Source organism: Cinclus cinclus, chromosome 2 (genome assembly GCF_963662255.1).
Source record: "Cinclus cinclus chromosome 2, bCinCin1.1, whole genome shotgun sequence".
NCBI classification, from domain to species: domain Eukaryota; kingdom Metazoa; phylum Chordata; class Aves; order Passeriformes; family Cinclidae; genus Cinclus; species Cinclus cinclus.
Window position 1 is genome coordinate 91,073,963 of NC_085047.1, and position 17,933 is coordinate 91,091,895.

The 17,933-nt window shown below is 45.2% G+C and overlaps 2 protein-coding genes across 2 annotated transcripts in view; one reads left to right on the forward strand and one right to left on the reverse strand.

Annotated features, from left to right (window-relative positions):
- Positions 1–3,776: 3,776 nt before the first annotated feature.
- Positions 3,777–4,574, reverse strand: LOC134057916 (translation initiation factor IF-2). Its single transcript, XM_062514959.1, has one exon. The coding sequence runs from the start codon at positions 4,572–4,574 to the stop codon at positions 3,777–3,779; it is 798 nt and encodes a 265-aa protein (XP_062370943.1).
- Positions 4,575–4,855: 281 nt separating this feature from the next.
- The window catches only part of SH3RF3 (SH3 domain containing ring finger 3), a 242,854-nt gene continuing 229,776 nt past the window's right edge, over positions 4,856–17,933 (forward strand). The window contains exons 1-2 of the mRNA XM_062487937.1: positions 4,856–5,204; positions 5,290–5,304. Coding sequence (XP_062343921.1) covers positions 4,856–5,204; positions 5,290–5,304 — 364 coding nt within the window. The remainder of the gene's footprint in view (positions 5,205–5,289; positions 5,305–17,933) is intronic.

Below are 17,933 nucleotides of genomic sequence, written 5' to 3' on the forward strand. Positions count from 1 at the left end.
CCTACATGACCAATATGCATGTGAGGAGACAGCAGAGGTACATGGATGTCATTCTCTTTCCTGATATCAGTGTTGTGGTTAAACACAAGGCAAGCAACAATTTTCTCCTCAGTATTAAAATACTGTCAAGAGTAATTAAACTAACACGTTCTCCTTAACGAGTCTTTTAAGTTGGCATTGAAAATAATCCAGAGCCCAAATGAACGGATTTTCTAGGGCAGTCTTATATGGGGGAATCTCAGATATCCTCTCCAGACCCTGATGTGAGAGCAGGCTGCCACACATGCTGCCAGGACAGGCATTGTAGCAGCCAATGTACTTCGGGGCAGTGGTCCTGCTGTAGCTTCTACAAGCATTTGCAGCCACCAGTGGTGTACAGTCTGGTTTTTGCCAGGTTACCCTCTCCACGCATAAGAAAAAACTCTGTAAAGAGTTTGTTGCCAGGTTTCTACAGTGGAGGGGGATGCATATGTATATGTACATGGATGGATGGATGGATGGATGGATGGATGGATGGATGGATGAACAGAAAGATCAGATGATCTTGATCAAAAATCTTATCTCCAGGCAAAGGAGCAGAGAGAAGATCCTATAGTCAAACTTGTCTATTTTGCAGTAGCATTTTCATGGTCTGAAATTCGGTATTTTTTTTTTGTTACATATACCTGATTTTTTAGGTCAAATAAAAGGAAGAAAAGGTAAAGCTGACAAGCCCCCTTCTTTCCCCCTGCTTAGTACTAATATAACTCAATTCAGAAATCCAATAATGCTTTAATTTTTAAAATCTAAATATAAATAAAATAAGTAATGTAACTATAACTGAACGATCATTTAAACATATAGAGAAAATGCAGTAGTAAAAGTGAACTGCTGTGCATTCCACCATAAGTTTAATCACATTGAATCATTCTAAAATAATAATGCCTATGATTCTTATAATGCTTTCCAGGTTTGGGAAGACCCATACAAATAGAGCAAATCATAGTTATTTAGTAGGCAAATGTTCCCTCACTATGCAAACTGAATGGTTATTGTGCTGTAGACTCTCAAAAGCAGCGCAAGCATACAAGCAAGAACTGAGAATGCTTTCTGTGTAATCAAATCCCATCTGGCAGAAGACTGCAAAAGAGTTGGGCATTTTCAAGAGCAGCATGCAAATACATGAAGGCAATGCTGAAGGTGCAATGTTCATATGCTGTCCTGAGAAAACACCTTCAAAACCAACATAGATATAGCTGCAGACAGCCAAATCTGTCAAGTCTCTCCTGATCTGAACTAAATAGCAAGACAGATCATGCAGGGAAAATAACCATGAAAGCAGAACACCCTTTTAAAATTTTTAATTGAGACACTAAGTAATACCTAGTACATTGCCGGAATTTACAGACAACTACAAATGAAGTCTTGAAATGCTTCAGCATCACTCTACTCTCCTGCAACAGTATTTTGCTTTTTTGAATCTCTTCTTGTCTCCAGGTACTCGTCATTCTTTACATCCACCATGGGAGTGAAGCCACTTACACAGCCTGAAAGAGAAGTTGCTTATGAGCTGCCTTGTCAAACACATTCACCAAGGAATGTGTGGCAAAATGTGCAGCTACATCCCTGTGTGTAAAGCAGCACCTCTGCTTGAGAACCGTGTTAATCACATTACTTAATTAGTTCACAAATAATCACTTCACAGTTATATTCTGTAGCTAGATGTTTTGGCAGCTGAGACAGGGAAATTAATAAAATCCACATTTGTTTAAAGTAAACCTGTTACATCTTTATCTTTTTCCCTTTTTTTTTTCCATGTGTTTTATCCCAGGCTTCTGAGAGTTTAATCTTTTTTCTATTTCCAAACTAAATACTCTGAGTATTTAATTTCCTAGTATCTAATGTAATTTTTCCCATGGTCTCTTTGGCAAGAACAAAAAAGTATGTGCAATGATATTTTTTTATTTCATTTCCTTTAGGCCTGGCCTGGCCTAACTTTCATTAAGTCCCAGGTACAGGGAGGCACACAAACACACACTAAATTTGTAAGTCTGAAAATGCTTCTCTTGACATCAAAGAATTAGGAGGTGTTTTTCTGTAGTTGGAGCCCAACTTGCAAGTCTCTTCTGTCTCTTCTTCCTTTTAAAAAAATGTGCTTTTATTGTCTCTAGTCCTTTGTGCCAGTTCTTCCACTCTTCCTAATCTTTGCCTTTCACTCTCCCTAATCTTTCACTCTTCCTAATCTTTGTGCCCCTTCCTTTTTCCTTACCTCTTTTTCATCTCATGTCCCCTTTTCTCTCTCCTTCTCTGGTTCCCCATTTCCTCCATCTTCCTCAGTGTCCCTCAGCAATTCCTTCCCTCCCTTGCAGTCCTCTGGGGTGGTTGGAGAGCTCCCTGACCTCCTCTCCCTTGCAGGGGTCTGATGTAGCTTTGCTTCTGCTTCTGGTGGTGCTTCTGCTTCTTTTTGCTTCTGTGATGGCAACTGGCTCCTGTTTAAGAGGGTACTTTCCAGGTGGATTACAGCAGTTTCTCATTTTAAGTGTGTCAGCAATTTCTTCTATTGAATAATAAGCATTTTGCACATCTGCACCTCTTTTAAGTCATCCTAATACCCCAATACCCTCTCATCACCTTTTGGTGCTGGCTATCCAGTGTGCTTTGCCTGCTCTGGGGTTATGTATGGGGTTATGTACCCTGGTGACAGGGTAGTTTGGTTGTAAACTCTGGAGCAACCAGAAGGAAGGAGGGATGAGAAGTGCCCCTCTAATCACTGGAGGTATTCTGGTGTGTAACACAGCACTTCTGGCTTTTATGTTTTTGGACAGTGACATTTAAGACTTCACCTCTGAAGGAAGCAGTATAAGGTGCTGAAATAATTATGGATTTCATTGCAGATTTTCCAGTTTCCTCTCTCCTTGCTGAAACAACACCTTTCATCATTAAATGTTCTCCACTACTTCTTTTTCTTAAATTAACAATTTTGGTCCAGAGAAAGTCCAAGTCCTTCATACTGTATTCTACATTTCTCCAGGAGTCACTGTTATTTATAGCTTAAGACTGTTGTGCTTGGTATTTCTATCTGCAAGGTTATAGGTTATAACTGGACGTTACTTACTGGATATTACTCACCAACAAATAATGATCTGAGCTCTGAATCAGGAGCTTTTATTTGGCTTTACATCTATTCTTTCTAGAGTAGCAAAAGAGCAGCGAGAGATTAATGGCTTTTCACATAATGAAATCTAGTAAATTTTATTATACAGTGTCTAGATTACCCTTATCACAACAGGTTCAGCTTTCTGTGTGTATTGGAAGTCAACTGTAGAGTCATGAAGCTTACAGAAAGATTTTGTGCAGACATCATGACATGGCTCTCACAAAAACCCAGTTTTAAAAGTGTCACTTAAGAAAAGGACAGGAGGGCTTCTGCAAGCACTTGGATTGCAACCCTCAATTCCAAAAGCGCTGTTTTGCAGCACAGGCACATATATGGAAGAAAAGACTGGGTTAGGGGTTGGACCGCAAAGGAAGAATCTCTTTGGCAAGATTTCAGTGTATTTCAATTGTAGTTTCCGGGTTAAGCAGGGCCCTAAATCGTATTAATAGTGGAAAGTTAGACAAAAAGGGACTTGTCGAATGAAATATTTTATGAAGAATAGGGCTTCTTTGGCAGCTTCTCCTAGGGGAAGCTCTGTGCAGAGTCGACGTGTGCAAGTGGCATGTATAGCACATTCTTAAACTTCCCGTGGTTAATAACACCACGGATGTGTAACTCCAAAATGACAGGGTCTCTCCCCTTACCGCAGGGACTGCTCACACAGGACCCGGGCACAACCTGCTGCAGCCTTCGGGACGCGGGTACCGCGAGACTGGACGGAACTCGGGCAGGCAGCTGGCTGGAACACAGGACACCCGGCACGAAGAGGAGCGCGACCTCTTATTTTCACCCTTTCGGCCGCCTCAGGGGTTGGGTACGATACGTTAACAATTAACTTACCATTATTTGGGGACGCCCCGGGGCACCGGGGGTGACGGGGGGAGGCCCTGCGCCGCCTCCCGCCGCGCCCGCCAGGGGGCGCCGCGCCGCCAGGGATGGCGCGGCCGGCGGGGCCCCGGCTCCGCTCCCGATCCCGGCCCGAGCGCTGCTGCCCGCGGGGATGCCGCGCCCGCCGGCCCTGCCCGCCCGCCCGCCGACACCCACACCATTCTCCGCGGGCCGCCGGGCCCGCAGAGGCTCCTGTCCGCCCCCGCCCGGGTGCCCTTGGCTTTCCCGAAGGGTCTCCTCCGCTTGCCCCCGCCTGTCCGGGAGCCTCCGCCGGGAGGAGAAGGAGGAGGGAGTAGCGGCGGCGAGCGGGCGGCGAGCCCCGCTGGGTAGGGTTACAGGGAGCCACGGAGCGGCGGCGAGGCGGGCGGGGATCGCCTGCGGGGCGGCCGCCGTGCTGCGGGCGGCCCCCGGCGCTCCCCGCCCCGCGCGGAGGCGCGGCGGGCGCCTCGCCGGGCCCCTCCGTAGCTGCCGAGCCGCGCCGGGCGGCGGGAGGAGGCGCGGGCAGACAGGTGCCCTCCTCCCGAACCGCCGCGCTCCCCGCCGCTGGCATCGCCGCCGCGCCGCACGGCGCTGGGCAGCGTCGCCCGGGCAGCCCCCGAGGTCGCCGCCGCCCGCCGCCGGGGGCGGCCCCGCCGCCCCGATGGCCGCCGCCGCCCCGCCGCCGCCCCTCCCTCGCCGCCGCCGGCCGCGGCGGCCCTAGGGGCGTCGGGGCCCTGCGCTGCCCCGCGGAGGGGAGGCGGAGGCGGCGGCGGCGGGGCGGGGGCGGAGGCGGAGGCGAGGGGGCGGCGGAGCGGCGGCGGAACGCCGGCGGAGCGGGAGCCGGCGGCGGCGATGGACGAGTCGTCGTTGCTGGATCTGCTGGAGTGCTCCGTGTGCCTGGAGCGTCTGGACACCACGGCCAAGGTGCTGCCGTGCCAGCACACCTTCTGCCGCCGTTGTCTGGAGAGCATCGTCAGCTCCCGCCACGAGCTGCGCTGCCCCGAGTGCCGCATCCTGGTGGGCTGCGGCGTGGACGAGCTGCCCGCCAACATCCTCCTCGTCCGCCTCCTGGACGGCATCCGGCAGCGGCCCCGCGCCGCCGGGGGCGCCAGCGGCAGCCCCAGCGCCGCGGCCCCCACGTACCCCCAGCCCGCCGCCGCCCCCAGCGCCGTCGCCGCCGCCGCCGCCTCGGCCGCCGCCAGCCTGCGGGAGCTGGCGGCCGCCAGCCGCAGCGCCCTGCTGGGAAAGGTGGGTGCCGGGCCGGGAGAGCGCGCGTCCCCGCGGAGCGCCGGGCGGCCCCGGTTTGCCGGCGGGACGTCCCGCGGGCGGCGGAGAGTGTCCGCCCCGGGCACCGGCGAGCGCCTGCCCCGCACTTGTGGCCGGCTGTTGCGGTCGCCCCCCCGATCTAACGAAGGGAGGCTCGGACGGGGATGTCCTCAAAGTACTCTGGGCGGCCGCGGGCGGCGGGAGCGGCCGGGACCTCCCCGGGACACCCCCTTCGGGTGGGTTTATCCCGGCTGTGGGACAGCTGCTGCGCCGACGGGCCCCGGGGCCGCCCCGGTGTAGCAGACCCGGACGTGGAGTCTCGAACCACAGAGTGCCTCGAAAGCGCTTTTGTCCGGCGTGTCGGGCTGCTCCGGGTGCCTGTCAGGTGCGGGCGGGAGCCGGCTCCCACCCTCGCCCTGCCTGCGGGGGAACTCTCTGGGAGCGCTCGGCCGGTCCCGATCCCGGTGTGTTCCTCAACCCCGGGATTTCCCCCTCCGCTCTCCGGGCGCTGCCGGTGCTGTTACAGCCACACAGAGCCCTCCTGACAGCCGGAACGGAGCGGGGTTTGGTGCTGAAGCTTCCCCTCCCAAGGGAACGTAATTTCATTTTTATGTATAAGGTGTGTGACTTGTCGAAGGCGAGTACTGCAGCGTGTGCATTTATTTATTGAACTCTTCAATCGAGTGCCCCATCTTGAGCCCTTTGAAGTCCATGACAAGCGTTTCATTGGCTCGGAGGGGACAAGATCAGTTCCTCCCACTGTACTGTATTGCTCTTTCATGGGATCTGATAAAATTTCCTATTGGACCTCTTCAGGAGACTTGGGAATGGAGACAGTCTTAAAATTGTGAACTTAATCTTACTTGTAATGTCATATATATACTGGATATGTTTAATTATCTTTGATCTTTAGCAAAATCTGCTTGAGCTGTAGTTTAGTGTAGTTTAGGCTTTTGATTTGAAAAGGTCAGTGTAGAGATTCCTTGTGAAGTTGTATTGCTATAGTAAATGTTTCAATTAATTAATTACCTTTTTTTTTTTTTTTCCCTTGAATAAAAGGAATAGACCTCTACTATTTTTTCGAGTTTTCCCTACAGGAAATGATGGCAAATGTCACACATTGTTCCATAAAATTCAGTCGTGGAGTTGGAATTGAAATATGCTAGGCAGTATTTCTGGAAGGTAGATGCTTATTACTGAGCTGTAGTCTTCAATGAGCTTCAGGTATTTAATAATGACTTGTCCAATTTGAAGAAGAAGAGCAATGGAATTCTGCCTGCTGATATTTTTGCTTGTTTTTCAACTAAGCTTAGTCGCAGCAGACAACTGTCTTCTTAGTTTCTGCATTATACAAAGGGAAGTTTGCATTTATTAGGTAAAGTACAAAGTACAACATCCCATGGTCTGGTTTGAAGTCCAGGCAGGTGTCTCTTGTGGGAGGCAGGGTCTGCTGGTTACACCTGCAGTGGGTGTGTTGGAGGAGCAGGGTCTTGCATCCTCACTAGGCTTTTGTGACCCTCCAACACGAAGGCAAGCTCTGGTTATCAAATCTTTAAGTCCTAGTAAAGTTTGCATATTACAGTGGCATGCACATGTAAGGAAATGCTTGATGGGGAAAGCTATTTGCAAATTTTCAGAGAAATTGAATTTTCATTATTTTACCATGAAGTGTCAGGCTTTTAAAAAGTTGCTTCCCTAGCCATTATTGCAGATAGCATGTAGTAAATAAAAACACATTGCATTTTATAATTTTCTATTTTTGATTGCATAGCACTTTGGTGAGCGTTGGCAGTTCTGTTGTCCATTTCTGTGAGGGTTGTTGCCCATCTGAATTTGACAGAAAGCAAAATTACACGACTTGAGAATCACATTTTGGCTATTATGGTTAACAACTGTGATTCTTTTCCCTTTGCTGGGGTTAATGGGTAATTCTGGGGCAGTGGGTCTGCTGGGACAGAGTGGATCTGTGAAAGTGTTTGCTTGGCCTTTTGACTGATGGCACAATTTTATCCTGGAAATCAATGCAATGTGCTTGATCCTTACAAGGTTCATTACAGTGAAAGAAAGTCTGAACTAATCTGCTTTTAAAAAAAGCAGCAGGGGAGAATAATCCTCCTTGGAGCTGCTGATACAGCTGATTGCTGAGCAGTCCTCAAGACAAGAGTGCAGAACCTTTCTCTGTACAAAACAATAGATGGTACAATCCAGGCTAGAATCAAGCTTTTTGAGGCTAATATGGAAGAGAAGAATAGCGTCCCTTTCTCTCTTGTGTTGGTCTTTGACAGCTCAGCTGCCTTGAAGGAAGAAGTGATTCTTTGTGAGATATATATATATTTCAGAAATTGCTGTAGATTTGCTGCCTGCGTAAATGCAAATTATGCTATTTTGCTAATTATTACCTTTCATTTTAGATAATGCAGTATATGAAATAGGACATACCATTACGGGCTTTTTTGGTTAGGAAGGAAACTGCTCATTGTGAAGTGTAATGGCAGAGAGCCAAGGTCACTTCTATCAGACTTCAATCTTGCCCAGATCCTTGGACTGGTATGTTAGAATCACACCAGGGATCTGTTTCTGTGAGAGTTTTAATTAACCTTAGAAGACAGAGCAGGGTCAGTGTCTGTGTTGCTATCATGCCTGTGTTTTGCTTCTGCACCTTATACTTTGCCGAAGTCTTCTTTGTGTAGATGCTGCTTTCTGAAATAACACGTTGTTTATCACTTGAGCAAAACTCTGTGGGGTTTGTATTTCTTTTTCGGGTCTCTGGCCTTTCTTTTCCCATAGTTTGTTGCAGACTTGACCTGTACAGACTGCTGAAAGCAGTGTAAGAGGGGCTGAGCTGGGTGTGAGTCGGCGGGCACTGGTGCTGTTTCCAAAGTTGTCCAAGACCATTCTTCAGAAACACTCCTAAAACACTGTAGGTACATGGTACACATCTTCAGTAAGAGAGATCTGGAAGAGGTGCATACCTACTAACATATGATTGAACAATATTAGGGATTCTATCAATATATAATGGTGTGACCCAATGCCTCTGTTTCAGCCTGTAAAAAACAGACTTTTTCTAAATGATATTGCATATTTTGAGATGTTCACATTAAAGCTGTTTAAATGCAGAGTTTGTATTAGACATTATAAAAGGGTCCAACTATTGAAAGAGCACACTGGAAGAATGAAGGAAAGGAAATCCAACAACTGTGTGCTCCCCCCCCTGCCCCCCCCAGGGAATAGACAGGAGGCTGAGAGTGGTTTATAATGGTAGGCGCATTACTCACAAGGTTATAATTTATTGGCTCCTCTGTTTCCATTACCACTGTCGAATGGCTTGGGGAATTCAGGTTCTGTCAAAGTAAATGACTCCCTTAGATTGTTGAGGCATTATGCTAAATCTTCGTTCTTTACTGAGTGTGGGGGGTTTGGAGGTTTTTTTTTTAACAATTATTGCAGTTTATCACTTATTTTTTTTTTCAGGAGTTCTTAAGATCTAATAGCCAGCTAAGTGCATGCAAGTCTTTAGTAATTTCCTTCCAAACCAGGCTTCTTCCACTCCAGGTGCAAGGCTTATTGCTTGTTTGCTCATAATACAAACTGAGAACAACATTTGCATGAAAAAGAAAACCTAGGAAAACAAAACATGTCTCTCCTTTTTCCCAGAAGAGAGAACATGGACGAAGTGATGGATTGGGATGTGGTGCATTACCAGATGGGGTTGTAGGTACCAGTGGAAAGTAAGATGTGCGCATAAGGAAAATGATGTGTCACCGCGCCTGAGCAAAGTGACTGATGGGCTGCACTCCCGTGTTGCATGGGATGATGCATCTTATGTGTATCAGCTTTGCAGAGCTATTTCACTGTTTCAGGAGGAAAGCTGCCATTTGCTAGCCCTTGGCTTCATGCAAGTTTTGCAAGCAGAGGGAACAGCGCTAATTTGCTAAATAAGCTTTTTAGCTACTCTTTAGAAATTCTCCAAAAGAGACATTCTGATACATTTTAAGAGTTCTGCCTCATCCTAGACTGGGTACAGTGGTTTAAAGGAGTAGACCTCACAGTATTTCTCTGCACCCATTTTCTTTCCTTTTTGGCTACATTATCTATCCGGTGAAGATCCCACCCTGGGCTACACAAGAGGAAGCAGGTAGAGTCTGGCACTTATATGCATTCATATGTATTACAGCAGGAGAGGACTGTGTAGGGGACATGCTTTGTCTTGGGCAGAGGGTAGTCTTCAGCTTGCCTTTTTAATGGTCAGACTTGCACAGACTGGAGTGCTGTTCAGCAGTGTGCCATGTACACAAGCCCAGGAACTTACCTTACTTTTGTTCATTCTCTTTGATTTATTTGCTTCTGATGCGGTAGTTTCACTGATCAGCACTTGAACTTTGTCATAAAGCCATCCAAAAAGGAGTGATGTTCCGTGTGTCAAAGGCTCTGATCTTGAGGATTTTCTTTTTGTCTAGCAGATGGCTAAAAATGTGTTTTGACACAGGAGATTAACTACCATACTAAAGGGTATTGTGAAAAATCTAGCCAGAAGTATTTAAAACCCCAGCAGCTGAAGCTGTCTTCACAGAAATGAGTGAGCATAGGAGAGGAGGTTGCTGAAGGGCTGTGTCAGAAAAATTCATCATTCACTGAGCACTTAGACTTTCCAGAAGATGTGCCATTTACAGGTGTCATCTTCACTTCCACTATGTTTTCCAGAAACGGAGTATTTTTACTCATGATTTTTTCCATGTGATGACGTTATTTTACTTGCAAGCTAGAAAAATGTGTGATGGACCTGATGTGACCTAAGGGTGCTAGTGCTGACAGTGAACTTTTCTTTTGATCTGGGGTGGCCAGTAGTGGCTCAGTTGTCACACCTAAAATAGTTGTGGGACAGTGGAGAGGGCTTTGTGCCTTTAGTCCCAAACCCTGTATCAGTGTGACATACCTCTCTAGGACTCCTCTTGATGTCAAATGTGAATGCTAAGTTTAATCCCTGCATTTCATCCTTCTAAATGATTCATGCTGAACGCTGGTACCGTTTAGCATATGACAGGGTGCCATATTAGGTAGCTGGTTACTCAAAGACAGATGGATAGGCTTGCTCAACTCATCCCTAAAGATCCTGTACCTGTTTCAACCATGGCAATTTTTGCCCAGCTGCCCTAAAGCTCTGCCATGGTTTCAAGGCACATGCAGAACATGGTCATTGATGTCTAGTGAGCTGCATAACCTTTCTGGGCTTCACACTTCCCAGCTGAAAACCTGCCCCAGTAGCTCTAGCTCACCCTCATGTGCTTCTCAGTCTCCCGAAGGAAGCCGCCCCACAAACACGAAATTATAACTAGAGGAGCTGGGTTTTGGAAAAAATTGTAAAGTGCTTGCTGTATACACTGAAGCTATGATGGTTGTTTTGTGTGGTTGTGTGGGGTTTGGCAGAGATGATGCACTTTGTTTGCGGGGAGCGTCAGCGCAGGGATGCAGCGATGTGTGCTGTGCATGGACTGTAATAGTACACTGTATTCCTTGTTTCTAATCTTATCAGCTCGTGTTCAGGCAGACTCCTGGTTCTGGCTGGGTGCCCAACAGGTCAGACAGGCTGCAGGCACTGGCTGGTAATGCTGGGTGCCTGTGCTTGCAGGTCAGGGGAAGGCTGCGCATGCTCTTTCTAGTTGAAGCCGAGTCCATACGATCAATAAGCTGCCACATGAAGTGCTACAACAATATTTTATTTGTACCATGGAGGATTTCTTTCTCTGTGAAGGTATTTTCTTATGCTGTAGAGTTATTTTTGTCTGGTGTCTCATAATTTTAGCCTAATAACCGCATTACAATTTCAACTTGAAAAGGCTGGGTAAGGCTGAAAAGTTATTGAGTTTTGCACTGTTATTTTTATACTGTCCCCTCTAATTTCATTGTACTGTTCAATATTTTGTGCTGTTTCTATTAAGAAAAAGTGCTTAAATTTCAGATAAAAAACATAGTTTACTTTTGCACTTCAGTGACCCACCTGAAACATCTTTGGCTGTGAGATGACACTTGTTTTCAAAGTTGTAGATCATTCTTTCTTAGAAGCCTTTCCTTAAGCTTCAGAAGGCATTATAACTAATATTTCGCTCTGATTAATGTCTTTAAGCATTGCAACCTTGTAATTGATGACCTCTAGAGCACTGGATTCATTCAGTATTCAGGGACTTTGTGATTTCTACAGACTAAAACTGTTGGGGGTGTGCACGGTTTCAGCTTTCCTGCATTCACTCATCACGTATCAAGCTAAATGTTTGCAAGCATGTTCAGTGCAGTCTTGTTAAAATCTGATATTTTACAACAGGTTTTCCCAATCTGCCATGAGCTATCATGGGAAGAACCCAAGATTAGTTCTAACAGGACATGAGAGCCTGGACAAAGATAAACTACAGGATTTGAGAAAGCTGCATGACCTTGGCGCTGCCCAGCTCCCACAGCAGCTGTGCCTCTGCAGCTGGGGAGGGAGTGACAGGGAAATACAGTGCCAGCTGAAAGCTGCCTATTTATCCCTAGTCTTGCACCAAACCAAAATGCTCCTAATGACAGAATCGTCTTGCTTGGAGCAGCCTGGTACTTTGGCTGGAAAGTTACTGGTCTGACCATTACACAGGAAAAAAAAAAAAAACCCGATAATTAAACAATGGGAAAAATTTCTTTCTAGTGCATGATGCCGATGAGCCTGGGAATAGGTTCTCCCGACATGCCAGCCCCATATCCTTTCTTTTCCCATTTGGTTTCCTCTGACAGCTTGAGCCATGCCTTTCCCTGACTGTATGGGGTGGGGGGTGGGGTTTGCTGATGTGCTAGTTTTACTCACTTGGCTCTGTTACCATCGTCCTCAGCAGTAATACTAAACTTATTACGTCCTCTTTGTGGGAAGTTTTGCTTGTGTTACTAGAGGATTGCTGAAAAACCTTTAAAATTGTTTGAATAGCTTTAAAAAAGAAAAACCAGAGCATGTGCCTCGTAATTTAATCTAATTGTCTTTGTCTGTAATTTGAACATTTTTATTCTGTTAGAAAGAACAGACATTAATTTAATGATACATATACATGAGATGGCTCTTAGGGGAAGAACAGAAGGAGAGAGTATTACTTTTGGTATTAAAAAGACATTCTGTTTTCAAAAGCAGAGAGAAAAATGTAAAACATCTGGAATCAAGAGCACTTTCTGCCCAGTGTTTTGGGTGTAGCTTTTATTGGTTCCACAGGACTTGCTGCTTAATCATTGCTGTTAGCTGGGGTGACCTGTGAGCTCAGGTGATAGCTAGCTGAATATCTGCCCAAAGGAGCTGATGAAATTCTTCAGGGTGTCAGTGGAAGGACTTGTCACCTGGCACTGGGCTCAGTCTTTCACATCTGCGAGTTAGCTGTTGAGGGGTTAAAGAGTGAAAAAACTTGCTTGGCTTTGTCTTGGTTTTCTTGGTTTCTGGCACTTTCAAAGCATGGGTTGGCCCCTGCTGAAGTTTGGGTTCTTGTCCTGTCGGAGTGGTTGGGATTTTTGGTGTGACTGGTCTGTTTGCATGTGGTTGACTGAGGGCAGGGGTTTCTGAGGGTTGCACATCCTCATGAACACTTTAAAGCTGTTTCTGCAGCAGGTCTCCATCTTGTCCCATTTTGGAAATGGGAGGACTTAGCTGTCTGGTTCACAGCACTGGGTGCCAGGAGGAGAAGGAAAGCTGTGGGATTCATTAATTTAAAAAAGGGAGAAATGGAACTGTTCTCTTTCACCATAGTGTTTGCATAATATAATTTGACTCAGGAATGCTGAGAAAATTTTGTCTGCTTGCAGTGGCAATGGGACAAAGGTGCAAAACCCTTAAACCTTTTTCTACTTTGCAGCATTCAGCCCTTTTTTTTTTTTTTTTTTGAAGATACCTTAAAGATTTGTGGTAGGAAGGAATTTGTCCCTCATGTTGGCTGTCAACAGGAATATGATTTATCAGACAAGTGAAACTAATGCTGTATATGGTTAAGGAGTGCCTTTCTGTGCACAAAAATGGTATTTATGAGAAGCGGCTGGTTCTTAGTCAATGCCTAGAGTTTCTTTCCACTGCTACAGCAACAAGCACATTTGCCTGATTATTCAGGCAAATTAGCATTAATTTTTTTTCCAAGTTTTTTGTAAATCTAATGCAAACCAATATAAATTTGCCATTGCTAATTTTAGAGTGGTCTGCTTGTATAAGATAACAAATCCCAGTTTTACTTTAAAGAGAAAGTATTTTAACAGAAGGCTGGCAAGATTGTTATCAAAATGCTAATGATCATTTCTCCTACAGTCTCAGTTATTTTCAGAGGGAGGACTAGAATAGATTCATAATCTGAATAATATTGATTTTAATATGTATTACTGTCTCATTAAGCTGTTACAGTCTTTCCCCTTCTGGACAAAGGTTCATTAATCACTGCCGTTGATGTATCATTAAAGTGGGTTTAGGTGCAAGATGAGTAGAGGGAGAGAGATCTGAAATGTTGACTGCAGTAGTGGGTGGACCTCTGGGTTAAGATATTTAGACCCTAACCAAATGAAGGGGGCACTGCTGTGCTTGATGTGCTGCCTCCTGATTGCCTTCCCTGGAACAGCCAAGAAGTCAGCCAAACACAGGCAGTATCGTGTTTACTTTCCTAAATGATAATTTCAGTAAATATTATTGAACATGTTTATTTGTGGATTACTTTCAGGCCAATTCCAATATAAAAACTCCTCTGTGACTTGCTATAAAAAGACATGATTCTATAAATTTACTTTTTAATTTCTAAATTAATTTAGAAACAGCTTTAACAGCTTTTAGCATGCTACCTCTTTACTGGCTGCCTTCATATATGTTTTGAAATGCTTTTATTTCAGCTTGTACCAGGTTTACAATGTTGTCATCCTTATAAGCAAATCAATGTTTTCATTTCCAATAACAGCAATAATTTACAAATTTGTAATTATTTTAATACAATGAAGTAGAAGGAATTAGAAGGAAGGAGAAGGAAGATTTTCTTTTGATTGTGTTTTGATTGATTTCAACTTACATTTAGATGTCTGTAAACATGATACACACAAATATAGGTATGTATACTGTATATCTATATCTGTCTATCTATATATCTATCTCCCTGAATATGTATTCTTTTGTCAGATGGGCAGTTACATCCATACTTATGTCCATATCCAATCCAGTAAATTATACATTATTGTCAGACATGGCTGTGTATTGTGGCACAGCACAGTGGCTGGTCTGGCCACATCTCTGGACGTGTGCCCATGGGGAACCCCTGTTGCAGAGGATGTGTCCTCAAGGGATCATAGGAGTCCACCCACGCAGCTTCCTCTTGCACCCCAAAACCACAGACCTGTGCTTGTGGTGTGAGGGAGAAGGGATGTCCAGCCAGGGGCTGGCTGGAGAGGAGACAGGGGAGTGGGTCCCAGTGTGCTGCAAGGCACCTGGTCCTTGAGGATGCTGGGACGTCATGACAGGCTCATTCCTGAGCCTCCTTGGGATTTCATGCTAAAATGTCATGAGATGAGACACAGAAATAGCACAGACTTTCCTGGCAGAAGTGTGATCCGCAGCATGTTGAGTGGGCACGATGCATCAGTGCCAGGGCTGCTGCTGCTTGGCCAGCTCTGTGTGGGGAGGGTGCAGTGCTGTGGAAGAGGCAGGCGAGGACGTCTTTGTGTTCAGTCCAGAGCATCTTGCATTTAAGCCAAGAGGTTTTGTGTGGAGTGCCTCATTCTTTTTCATATGATCTTTCTAAAACAAATCATAAAGCCCCCTGGGAGAATAGAGTCGTACACACACGTTGTAAAATACAGTAAAATAGTAGCTGACAGCCATGAGATGAAATTTTTTGCTTATTCTCTTCTGCTGTGTAGGTAATTGTGGTGTTAGATCTTAGTGGGAAACATCTGATTATTTATATTTTACAGTCATGCAGCAATGTAAAATTTGAACCAATTAAACCTTTTTAACAATTAGTACATTTTTTGTAAAAGGAAAGCATGATACCTTTGATCTATATTGCAGAAGGGAAAATTAATTTTTTCCTAGTTAGAGTTTTATCTGTCCTTTTGATAAACACAGGACTTCCTTTTATGTGGAGTTAGTCTCACTTCTGAGTGTAAACTTCCATGATGGTCAGTACTGTTAAAAATAATTCAGTGCTTTTTTAAGAAGAGACTGTAGATGTTTCATGATCTGTAATAATATTGTTCAGCCAGGGAGAGGTCATTTTGTGCTTCCCAATAAACAAGAGCTCAATGGCCAGGGTTAAATGGCCATCTCCCCCTCATCCCTGGCTTCTAAAACCAGGAAGCAAGTATCTGAAGGGAAGGTTGGTGTCTTCCTCCCTTTGTCTTGTCAGCAGCACATTACAAGAAGTACAGAGGTGTTCCGAGCCACATGGTGTTCAAGAGCCACATTTGCTTTCCAGTTTCTCCACTTTTGATGTTCATTTCATATGAATTTTACACCATTGAAATCACTCTTGCTAAGAATTGTTTTTGTCTGTTTTGTTAAAAAAGCCCAAACCAACAAGATACAGCATTGAATTTGCTGCCTTGTGCAGTGTGTAGAGCTGAGAGACAAGCCCTGTCTACCCCACAAATGAGAGCAAGAAATAGGTTTGGTGCCTCAAGTCACTGTGATTGTCTGGGGGACTCTGGGGAGTTTGTTGTGCTATTTAATGCATCTCCTCTCCCAGCTGTTTCACCCACCTTTAAAATGATACAAAAAGTAGGAATAACAGAAGCAAAGTGCTTTGTTGGCAGTGATAACAGAAGATCCAGGAAAGGATCTGTGTCATCGTGTCTTTCCTGCAGTGCTTCATCACCATTTGAAGACATCCAGCAGTCAGAAGTGGTCAGGAACAGTCTGTCCAGGAGCTGGGCTCTGGTCCTCCTGTCCTCTTTCTCTCTCCACATGAATCCTCGCTTTTCAGTGGGCTGGGGCACCTGCCTCTGCTTTCCCTCCTGCTCGTTGAATTTTTAAACTCCCAAATCAGCATGTCTTCTCTAGGTATATTGCAGAACCCAGCTTTCAGGATGAGCATTGTCACCTTTTTTTTTGTGTGTGACAAGCTCAGAGAAAGACCCAGAAGATGAGTTCTTTCCATGTGGATGATTAAGTGCTTCATGGGTCACTGGTGATGCTAGTGGTCAGAGACACTGGGAGAGGGGGATGCTTGGTGGTAGCTACTGACAGGATGGACTGCACTGTGTAGAGTCATACTGAAAGGCAGCACAGGGCTGGTCAGAAAATGAGAGAGGATCATTTTGGATGTTTGGTTTCCTGTGGGAGTAGGGCTTGTGTGATAACCTAATCTTAAAAATATGAGGGGAGTATTTAGGGAGAATTTGCCCTGACAGCATTGTAGGTTGGTATTCAAGCACAGTCAATAAAAACACTAAAAAGATTTGGAGACCATATTGAACTTTCTTTGTACCCTGTTCTCTGAGCTTAGAAACCTCTGCTGCACCAGGGACATGATCAGCTGTTGCTGATGAGCATCTTCCTCATTGCTGCAGCAAGAGAGGAGTTGGTGGGCTTGTGCCATGGCATATTTGTCATTGAATTAACACTCTAGACTTAGCCTGCTTTCACTGCTCTTCACACAGGCTCCCACCTACTTAGAAAACTGAGGCAGGGGCAGCTGTCTCCGGCCAGTGAACATGGGAGGAGAATTGAGGGTGCACAGACTGACAGTAAAAGGGGCACCAAGTACCGAGGGGATGTCCCCAATGGCTGATGTTCTTCAGTTCTTTGTAGTTCTTTGTTGTTTATCAAATGAGGCTTAAAAATTCCAGGAAGTATTCAATTTGTTCCAGCCTCCTTCATGTGTTTTGGCTTTTTGTTAGTTAGATTTTATACAAAATAGGAGTTAAAATTCTTCTATATTCAATAAAGGGATGACAGGAAGTGACCTTAAGATGCACTAGGAGAGGTTCAGCTTAGATACCAGAAAAAAAATTCACTGAAAGAGTTGTTAGACATTGGAGTGAATGGAGTCACTGTCTCTGGAAGTGTTCAAGAGGCATCTGAATGTGTCACTTGGGAATATAGTTTAGGAGTGAATTTAGTGGTGCTGGGTGGACAATCTTGAAGGTCTTGTCTAACCCTGATGATTCTGTAATTCATTCAGCAATACTCCTCATGTAGTGGGTAGTTTCTACCCTAGACTGCTGCCCTGCCAGAGAGGGGCTTTCCTATTTAAGTTGATCATTTGAGAATTAGTTTGTCTGGCTATGAAAATTGTGGTGAAAGAGGGGTGGTTTTTATAGGATCTTGGATGTAGGAGAAGCCTATTTCTATTTCCTTCAATACTCTCCATAGCTATTGTCAGGGAGACTTTTTGTTGATGCAAGGGCTGGGGTGAAAAGAGTCTGAACTCACAGTTAAAATAAGAGATAGCAGGAAACTGGATAGAGTTTAGGTTCCTCAGCTGGTCTGATACTTTTGATGAACGCATGCTTCTTTGATTGAGTCACCTCATGAGTTTAAGGTTTTGTATAGTGATGCCCATGCCCCAAATAAGTGATTCCTGTTCAGTGCTAGTGAAATAGAAGCCAAACACTGAGCAAAGACTGAAGTTGTCTCATTAGTGTCTAAACTCAGAGCAATTGGCAGTGAGCAGATAAAGACCAAAATGAATCTCAGGTA